The sequence below is a fragment of the Salmo trutta genome, chromosome 13 (genome assembly GCF_901001165.1).
Source record: "Salmo trutta chromosome 13, fSalTru1.1, whole genome shotgun sequence".
NCBI lineage: Eukaryota > Metazoa > Chordata > Actinopteri > Salmoniformes > Salmonidae > Salmo > Salmo trutta.
The window spans coordinates 16977383-16988119 of record NC_042969.1 but is presented as its reverse complement, the minus strand read 5'-3'; the positions used below and the strand labels follow the sequence as shown (position 1 = coordinate 16988119).

At 44.8% G+C, this 10737-nt stretch overlaps 1 protein-coding gene across 2 annotated transcripts in view; it reads right to left on the bottom strand.

The window, feature by feature from the left end:
* Positions 1-5007: 5007 nt before the first annotated feature.
* LOC115205337 (testican-1) overlaps positions 5008-10737 on the bottom strand; it is a 373161-nt gene continuing 367431 nt past the window's right edge. For both annotated transcript variants that reach the window (XM_029771183.1, XM_029771184.1), the window contains 4 exons: positions 8756-8977; positions 8431-8493; positions 7582-7719; positions 5008-5559 (listed from right to left, as the gene is read on the bottom strand). In XM_029771183.1, the coding sequence (XP_029627043.1) occupies positions 5363-5559; positions 7582-7719; positions 8431-8493; positions 8756-8977 (620 nt within the window). In that variant the 3' untranslated portion in view covers positions 5008-5362. The remainder of the gene's footprint in view (positions 5560-7581; positions 7720-8430; positions 8494-8755; positions 8978-10737) is intronic.

Here is a 10737-nt window from a genome sequence, read left to right as displayed (position 1 = left end):
CCATTTCCTTCTCATTTATTGCGCTTTTGTTATTGCGCTTTTGTAGACGTTTGAGCAACTTGGGTTACTCAGCTTTGTACACAAGTACACAAGTACACTTGTACACAAGTAGGCCAGGCAAGGGAGGGACAGCAGTGACATCAGGACAGGGCAAGGGTCACTTAGGACATCATGAGAGGGCAAAAGTCAAGGCCAGATTGATGGCAGGATCAAAAAATGAGCCCTACACTGCTTCGGAAAGAGATGACTTTAAACACACATGTTACAAGTATGTTACAGTCTCTGTGTGTGTGTGTGTGTGTGTGTGTGTGTATGTATGTGCGTGCGTGTGCGTGTGGTGTGCGTGTATGCGTGTGTGTATGCGTGTGTGTGTGTATTGTGTTAGTGGAAGGTTTATTGTCTCTCTGGCTGATGTACACACAGAGAGGTCAGAGTTGAAGATGCAAAGGGTAAAAAAACGAAAGGGTCATCATGCATGTTATTGACGAGATCAACAAACAACCAATCAATATCAGGGTCTGAGGTGAGAGGTCAGAGGTGATGCAGTGACCAGATGAGTTAATGTTGTGATCGACACAGGAAATCACCCAAACGTTGATACTAAATACACAGATATACAGTTGAAGTCGGAAGTTTACATCCACTTAGGTTGGAATCATTAAAACTAGTTTTTTCAACCACTCCACAAATCTCTTGTTAACAAACGATAGTTTTGGCAAGTCGGTTAGGACTTCTACTTTGTGCATGACACAAGTAATTATTCCAACAATTGTTTACAGGCAGATTATTTCACTTATAATTCACTGTATCACAATTCCAGTGGGTCAGAAGTTTACATACACTAAGTTGACTGTGCCTTTAAACAGCTTGGAAAATTCCAGAAAATGTCATGGCCTGATGAGCTTCTGATAGGCTAATTGACATAATTTGAGTCAGTTGGATGTGTACCTGTGGATGTATTTTAAGGCCTACCTTCAAACTCAGTGCCTCTTTGCTTGACATCATGGGAAAATCAAAAGAAATCTACCAAAAACATTGTAGCCTTCCACAAGTCTGGTTCATCCTTGGGAGTAATTTCCAAATACCTGAAGGTACCACGTTCATCTGTACAAACAATAGTACACAAGTATAAACACTATGGGCCCACGCAGCCATCACACCGCTCAGGAAGGAGACTCTTTCTGTCTCCTAGAGATTAACGTACTTTGGTGAGAAAAGTGCAAATCAATCCCAGAACAACAGCAAAGGACCTTGTGAAGATGCTGGAGGAAACAGGTATAAAAGTATCTATATCCACAGTAAAACGAGTCCTATATCGACATAACCTGAAAGGCCGCTCAGCAAGGAAGAAGCCATTGCTCCAAAACCGGCATAAAAAAGCTAGACTACGATTTGCTACTGCACATGGGGACAAGATCGTACTTTTTGGAGAAATGTCCTCTGGTCTGATGAAACAAAAATAGAACTGTTTGGCCATAATGACCATCGTTATGTTTGGAAGAAAAAGGGGGATGCTTGCAAGCTGAAGAACACCATCCCAACCGTGAAGCACGGGGGTGGCAGCATTATGGTGTGAGGGTGCTTTGCTGCAGGAGGGACTGGTGCACTTCACAAAATAGATGGCATCATGAGGCAGGAAAATTATGTGGATATATTGAAGCAACATCTCAAGACATCAGTCAGGAAGTTAAAGCTTGGTCGCAAATGGGTCTTCCAAATGGACAATGACTCCAAGCATACTTCCAAAGTTGTGGCAAAATGGCTTAAGGACAACAAAGTCAAGGTATTGGAGTGGCCATCACAGAGCCCTGACCTCAAGCCTATAGAAAATTTGTGGGCAGAACTGAAAAAGTGCAAGGAGGCCTACAAACCTGACTCAGTTACATCAGCTCTGTCAGGAGGAATGGGCCAAAATTCACCCAACTTATTGTGGGAAGCTTGTGTAAGGCTACCCGAAACGTTTGACCCAAGTTAAACAATATAAAGGCAATGCTACCAAATACTAATTGAGTGTATGTAAACTTCTGACCCACTGGGAATGTGATGAAAGAAATAAAATCTGAAATAAATTGTTTTCTCTACTATTATTCTGACATTTCACATTCTTAAAATAAAGTGGTGATCCTAAGTGACCTAAAACAGGGAATTTTTACTGGGATTAGATGTCAAGAATTGTGAAAAACTGAGTTTAAATGTATTTGGCTAAGGTGTATGTAAACTTCTGACTTGAACTGTATATAGTTATGGTTGAGTGACATGGAAATAGTTAGAGAGGGGGAAGGAAGAAACAAATAAGAACAGAGAACAAAAAGGGAGGATGGGCATTAGAGAAAAATATACATTTGAGGGAAAGAGAAAGAATGCCCAAAACCCAAAAGCATACATTTCTTCCCCTGAGTTCCTCTTCCTGTCTTTCATCTTGGAGCGAGATGAAAGGTTGACTCTACGGGCGTCAAATGACCACCCATTACCCACAACCCCCATTCCACCCAATCATGGTGTGCATTACTCGTCTCGAACAGAGACCCTGGGCTGAGAGACAAGGCAGCGAGCGATACGGCAGCCTTGCAGGGGAGACATCTCTGAGCTATAAAAAACTAAATAAGGGAAACGAAAGAGAGGAGCGCCATGGCTGTAAAACTCCCTCACACATTCCCCCAGTGTGAAAAACAGAGGAGAGAGTGAGAGAGAGAGGAGGGTAGAGGGAGGGAGAAAAATAGGGAAAATAAGCGAGTGACCAAATGATAGTGAAGATGAGCGAGAGAGAGGGGGAGCAGAGGGAGTGAAAGGCTGTGAGAGAGGGAGCAGAGGAAGAGTGAGAGAGTGGGAGATTTGAAAGTGAGCAATCAGCGTTAGGTCGTGATAGGCTGTTTTCTAATTAGCTGTGTACCTGCCTGGAACTACACTTATATTTTACAGATCGAAACATCAGTGGTGCCAAGTGACTGGCTGAAGAGCAGAAGAGCTCAGTGATGTATTGTGGGAAGCTTTAGTCAGTGCTGGATCCCTTTCAAAAAAAGATTGAAAACTGCGAACTGAAGTGCAGTCGACTGTGGTATTTTGGACGCAGTAATTGCAGAATAACTGCAATGTACTGCACTGTAATTGCAGTTATACTGCACTGTAACTGCAGTTAAACTGCTAAATTACTGTAGTAAAAAAAAACTGTTATACTGCACTCTGACTGGAATCTTTTTTCGTAAGGGATGAGCCAAAGTGTCAATCACAAGAGTCTCACACTTTAATCAAAGATCCGTTCAAGATGTGTTCCCGCTGGCCGAAGCACGCCAAAGCAAGAGCAATGTATCATTACGCTGCATCACAAGACCAATGAAACACAAGCCTTACAAATACAGTACTGACAACTGATAAAATAGTGCCCGGCTCAGACCAGCGAATATACATGTCCGATCATCCAAGGCCTGTCATTATCAAAGTGGAATGCCACTGAGCATTGTGTGGGTGTGCTTATACTGTTCCAGCGTAAGGCTCAACTGTTCAAAAGCCTGGGTTTGTGGGCTAGATACATTAAGAGAACTGACCTCACTTGAACCGCAGAATGTTCTGAAAAAAAGCAGGAACTTATTTAGAATAGAAGTTATAGAATGTTCCACTTGCTCAGTCAACAGTACACACCAATGGTTACGGAAATAAAACTCTGTGACAACCAAACTATTATGCTGTTTTTTTTAACAGACTCACTCTGCTTCTAGTTGTGTTTCCTCACCCCGCCCAAAGCGAACCCTTAAAAGCATTTTCTCTTTGTGTCCGTTTCTAAATCTGCAGGGTGTGAAAAAGGTCTGAATAATGGCAGGGCTCTTTGTGTGACCACAATTAGATTTCTCTGTTCTGTAGTTGCACAGACTAAGTGCCTCCAACTGAAACAGAAGTACAAAACTAGCTGGAAAAAAAGTCATTATCAAAGCTTTCAAGCTGAAGAGAGTGGTTGCTATTTAGTAAGTGGCTAACAACATGGTTTTGAACTTTTAAAAGCTAAATTGGAAGAGGAAGCATCAGATAAAGACTGCACAGCATTGAGACAGCAAGGGGAGAGAGCACTGCAGCAGCCAATATGGGCATTGTCAAATCAACATCTAATCAAATTTTATTTGTCACATGCTTCGTACACAACAGGTGTAGACTAACAGTGAAATTCTTACTTACAGGCCCTTTTCCAACAATGGACACAGGATACATAGAGAGTTATACACTGAGTGGACAAAACATTAGGAACACCTGCTCTTTCCCTGACAGAGACTGACCAGGTGAATCCAGATATGATCCCTTATTGATGTCACTTGTTAAATCTACTTCAATCAGTGTAGATGAAGGGGAGGAGACAGGTTAAAGAAGGATTTTAAGTCTTGAGACAATTGAGATGTGGATTGTGTATGTGGGCCGTTCAGAGAGTGAATGGGAAAAACAACGCAGCTGGGTTTTTCATGCTCCCGTGTGTATCAAGAATGGTCCACCACCCAAAGCACATCCAGCCAACTTGACACAACTGTGGGAAGTATTGGGGTCAACATGGGCCAGCATCCCTATGGAACGCTTTCGACAACTTGTAGACTCCATGCCCCGACGAATTGAGGATGCTTTGAGGGTAAAAGGGTGGGGTGCAACTCAATATTAGGAAAGTGTCCTTAATGTTTGTACACTCATTGTATCTTGCCACCCAAACTTTTCTTTCCACAGGGGCGTAGTCAGGGAACATGCAACAAAAAGTAACACATCATCACTCTTTCTGGTTCTAGGGCACCCTGGAGCATACAATAACAGCAAGAATGTTATTCTCGACCAAAGAGCCTATAGAATATTCTGGAACCAGAGAATATGGTATTCTAGAACATGAGGGGTGAGGCCGGGAGCGGAAAATGGAGTCTTTGACAGAAGGGCCAGAACACACCATAGAATCTTGCCTTCAAACTTGTCTCTGACATCACAGTCAGACAAGAGACTCTCAGAGACACACAGACACAGATACAGATAAAGAGAGAGAATGGGGAGATGAGAGAGGGAGTAAGAAAGAGAGAGAGAGGATATAGCAATGTATCAGTCTATGGTTGAAGGGTTTGAGGACAGTTGCAGTAGCAGAGGGACACACATTAAAAGAGACTAGACAGTCTTTGTTTGAATTGAATACGTCTCTATTCTCTGAAGGAGAGTAGGAGGGACACACTATATGAAGGTTGAGTAGCGGAGAGAAAGTTTCAAGGTGAACAAGAGGCATAGAGAAGGGGATAGTCAGTTGAACACAGAGTTGATGCTGAGGGGTACGAAGGAGACGCTGGAATGGCTTCAGGTCTGTTCAGAGTTAACGGGGGTCCCTGGTAGGTTGATGGGAGAACAGGTGGGGGCGGAGCTACCAGATGTAGCCAATCTCGTCATCTTTGTCATCTTCCTCGTCCTCGTCATCCTCAATGGCCCCTCTGGGATGGATCCGGCCCCGCCTCTGCTTCTGCCGGCTCCTCCCACTCTGAGCTGGCTCCTCCTCCTGGTCATCAAGGAGAATGACGGCGCCTCCGCTGCCAAAATCCCCCGAGGTCTCTTGGTCCTCCTCTACACAGAGAGAGAGATAGAGATAGTTAGGTTAGACAGAGACCGACAGGTTAGACAGAGAGGCAGACAGGTTAGACAGAGACAGACAGGTTAGACACACATTTAGACAGAGAGACAGATGGGTTAAATAAAGAGACAGAGACAAACAGGTTAGACAGAGAGACAGACAGGTTAAACACACATTTAGACAGAGAGACAGACAGGTTAGACACACATTTAGACAGAGAGACAGACACGTTAAACACACATTTAGACAGAGAGACAGATGGGTTAAATAAAGAGACAGACAGGTTAGACAGAGAGACAGACAGGTTAAACACACATTTAGACAGAGAGACAGATGGGTTAAATAAAGAGACAGAGACAGACAGGTTAGACAGAGAGACAGACAGGTTAGACACACATTTAGACAGAGAGACAGATGGGTTAAATAAAGAGGCAGACAGGTTAGACAGAGAGACAGACAGGTTAGAGCAGAGGTTCCCAAACTTCTTTGGCCAGTGACCCCATTTTGTTATAATTGTTTTTGCAACATCACCCTATAAAAAAGGTGATCAATGGCCAATGTTAACTTTTTTAATTGGGGCTATGACAGTCTATTACAAATCAGTCTGACAGTATTTCAGTCTGAAGGAAGTATGGTTTGAAGTGACTGAAATGCATCAGAAAGGTATTGGGATGTTCAGATCATCAGACAATCATTTTGTTTGATCTTAATGATGTTCTTTTCCCCCCAGTCTTATTTAGTGCCTGGTCTTGTCCACTCTGTTCTAATGAGGCTTGTTGGGTATTGTAAAGAGAAACAGAAGACACATACGTGTTCCTGAGAGTCTAATCTTTCAGTGATGGGGTCATAATATGTAGTTTAAACCAATCAAAAGATAGAGCCATATTTGTAGGAAGGAAACAGAAACCTCTCTGTTTATTATAGTCACATCTAGCAGCTACCAGAGGTTACTGACATAACCCCGGTTCTATGAACCAAGTGCAATTAAAGAGTTTCTCTCACAACCCCATTTTCAAATCAGGCGACCCCCAAGTGACAGCGAGACAGTCAGGTTAGATACAGAAACTAACAACCACAGACAATCTGCTTTTGGTTGAGATGCGCTATTCCGACAACACAATGCATTACTGTAAATAACCTCATCTTCCTCCAATGGCCCATGTGAGCCGGAGCTCTGCTTTATCCAAGCTCACAATCTTATAGCATCAAACGCTTCAAAGGAACGCTGTTAAAGCCCAAATACATGAACAGGGAATCAGAGGAGGCAGCCAGAGGCATTCAGCTATAGATAGATAAGGCTTCACAGGCTGTTCTCAGATCTGTCTGGTTGGATACACAACTTCCATTAGCAGCACAGGATTTACAACACTAACATTCAGTCTGGCAATTGTTACTGAAGATCAGTCTCCTTGTGAAATTGAACAATTATTTAGAGATACAAGTACCAAAAATCACATTCCACAACTACAAAACAAAAATGTGACAATAACAACCTCTCTTCCTCTTAATGGGCTGGAGAGTTTTTTTTCATTTTCGCGGGGCGACACACACGCACGCACGCACACACATATGCACTTTTGCTCTGTAAAAAAGCGTCTCACAGAACAGACATTGAGAGGCATCCCACGTTCAGTGGTCTCTTTAAAGAAAGACTCAGCGAGATGGCTGCCTCCAGCACCCCCAGATAACACAGGCTCAGACACACACACACACACACACACACACACACACACACACACACACACACACACACACACACACACACACACACACACACACACACACACACACCTGTATCAATGAGCACACTCGTAGAGACATATGGGGCGCCGTGTAAAGACAATCCTGGAGGTGTACTGTGTGTGCCTGTGCTCATGTGTTGAAAAGGGTTAGTCATTTTATGTCAGGTTCAAATACTATGTGAAACCTTTCAAATACTTGCTGTAGCTTGCCTGGAGTGCCAGATGGGCGTGATCTGCAGTTTTAGTGTGTGTGTTGACTGTGATTGGTCTTACCACAGGTGGGGTTGCCCTGTTTTCTGGAGCCGGCGATCTCGTTGCCGTATTTGTCCACACACCAACACTGTCCAGTACTGCCATGACACTGTGTTGGCTTAAAGTAACCCTCCTCAGAACAGCGTGGAATATAGACCCCTAGAGAGGGAGGGAGGGACGAAGAGAGAGAGAGAAAGCGAGATGAGTGAAATAAAGAAGAAAAAAACAATTCTAAACAATCCTGTAATAAAACCATATTTACTAAAAACCCACTCCATCTCCAATGTGCTCATGGTCATGTCTCTGTAGGTTTTGTGTATGCAGAGGCTGAGGCAAACAATCAATTACTAGAACCTAGGCTCTGACAACAGTCATACATCCTGCTTAAAGGGGACCAGGCACTTTCAATAACAGCACTCTCTCTCTCACACACACACACACACACACACACACACACACACACACACACCCGTTAACATCATTTTTCATTTTTTTGTGACCCAGTGAAAGACCATTTCTCAAAGTGTGTTTTGTCGTGAGTTATAACACTATTACGCACGATTATTGATGGCCGTTTGGCTGAGGTTTTGAAGGGGTGAGGGGCGGGGGGCGAGGGACTTTTAGATAAAATGTCAGGGTGTGTGTGTGCTATAGATATTTTGTGTTATTGTCAGCTGGGTGATGTATTGTGGCTAAATATGTAGCTTAATTTCCATATGCAGTGTAAAAAAAATAAAAAAATAAAAAAATAATATATATATATATCTATATATAATATATATATATATATATATTTAAATATATATGTATACAAAATAAACTGTCATTTTGCAGAGGAGTGATTGACAGCTGTAACTCCAGCAGACTGACCGATGACAGTGTTCCTCCGACCCTGGATCTGACTCCTGTTCATCTCATTCTGGCAGGGCAGACCTGGAGAAAGACATACAGAATAGTGTTACATACAGAACAGTTCAAATGAACCTTCTCCATCACACACACACCTCTCTTTATTATTTTGCTCTTCTACTTCTCCCATCCCTCCTCCCTCCATGCACTCTATCCCTTCCTTTTTACTGCCTTCCCTTTTAGTGCCTTCCCTTTTAGTGCCTTCCCTTTTAGTGCCTTCCCTTTTGTCATTGCCTGCCCTCCCTTCACCCCTCCATCTCTCTCTTCACTCCTCCATCTCTCTCACCATCAGGTTTCTGGAAGCAGTAGCACCACTCGTTGTTGGACAGTTTCCCGTCCTTGAAGGAGTCGCAGGAGTTGAACAGAGGCTTCATACACAGCTCATACTTATCCAGGTAGATGGCGCTGAGCTCTGATTGGTCCAGCAAGAGGTCATAGTTCATGTCCAGTTTGTTGAACATCCAACCCAGAGAGTCCTTACAGATGGGCAAGATACTGGTGTCAAAACCTGTGGGAGGGGAGAGGGGGAGGTTAGTGTGTATGTGGTGTGGGGTGGGGGGAGGGAAGGAGGGTAGTTTGAGGACATTTTTGTGTGTGTGTGTGTGTGTGTGTGTGTGTGTGTGTGTGTCTGTCTGTTTTAGCAAAGACAGTAAAGTATATAGATTCCTAGAAACCAATAGAATTGGAGTAATACCATATTCAGCTACTTCAGACATTGGCTCCAATCGACGTTATGCCTTTAGATTTGGAGAAAATGAACAACTAAATAATGATTGTTTACTTCTCCCACTGACTTCCCAAACACATGTCTGGTCTGTTGAGTATGCTTCACGAAGCGTTTCCAGAAGTATCGCAATGTTGGGCCTCTGCGTTTAGAAACGTTTTGGTTGTATTTGAGGGGGTACTTTCAGGGCTTCTTGTCTTGGCTTCAGTCAGGGCTTCTTGTCTTGGCTTCAGTCAGGGCTTCTTGTCTTGGCTTCAGTCAGGGCTTCTTGTCTTGGCTTCAGTCAGGGTTTCTTGTCTTGGCTTCAGTCAGGGCCTCTTGTTTTGCTTCAGGCCTCTGCCTCCTCTCCGCCTCTTGTATTGGCTTCAGCCTTGTGTCTTATTTTTCTACATTTAAAAAAATACTTTTCTCCCCAATTACGTGGTATCCAATTGGAGGTTACAGTATTGTCTCATCGCTGCAACTCCCGTACAGACTTGGGAGAGGCGAAGGTCGAGAGCCATGTGTCCTCCGAAACACAACCCAACTGCTTCTTGACACAATGCCCGCTTAACCTGGAAGCCAGCCTCACCAATGTGTCGGAGGAAACACCGTACACTTGGCGACTGTGTCAGCGTGCATTGCACCTGGCCCGCCACAGGAGTTGCTAGTGGGCGATGAGACAAGAACATCCCTGCCGGCCAAACCCTCCCCTAACCCAGATGACGCTGGGCCAGTTGTGCGCCGCCCCATGGGTCTCCCGGTCGCTGCTGGCTGCAACAGAGCCTGGATTCGAACCAGGATCTTTAGTGGCACAGCTAGCACTGCAATGCAGTGCCTTAGACTAATGTGCCACTCGGGAGGCCCCTTGTGTCTTGGCTTCAGTCAGGCCTCGTGTCTTGACTTCAGTCAGGGCCTCGTGTCTTGACTTCAGTCAGGGCCTCGTGTCTTAACTTCAGTCAGGGCCTCGTGTCTTGACTTCAGTCAGGGCCTCATGTCTTGACTTCAGTCAGGGCCTCGTGTCTTGACTTCAGTCAGGGCCTCGTGTCTTGGCTTCAGTCAGGGCCTCGTGTCTTGGCTTCAGTCAGGGCCTCGTCTTGGCTTCAGTCAGGGCCTCGTCTTGGCTTCATTCAGGGTCTCGTGTCTTGACTTCAGTCAGGGCCTCGTGTCTTGACTTCAGTCAGGGCCTCGTGTCTTGACTTCAGTCAGGGCCTCGTGTCTTGACTTCAGTCAGGGCCTCGTGTCTTGACTTCAGTCAGGGCCTCGTGTCTTGACTTCAGTCAGGGCCTCGTGTCTTGACTTCAGTCAGGCCTCGTGTCTTGACTTCAGTCAGGCCTCGTGTCTTGACTTCAGTCAGGGCCTCGTGTCTTGGCTTCAGTCAGGGCCTCGTGTCTTGGCTTCAGTCAGGGCCTCGTGTCTTGGCTTCAGTCAGGGCCTCGTGTCTTGGCTTCAGTCAGGGCCTCGTGTCTTGGCTTCAGTCAGGGCCTCGTGTCTTGGCTTCAGTCAGGGCCTCGTGTCTTGGCTTCAGTCAGGGCCTCGTGTCTTGGCTTCAGTCAGGGCCTCGT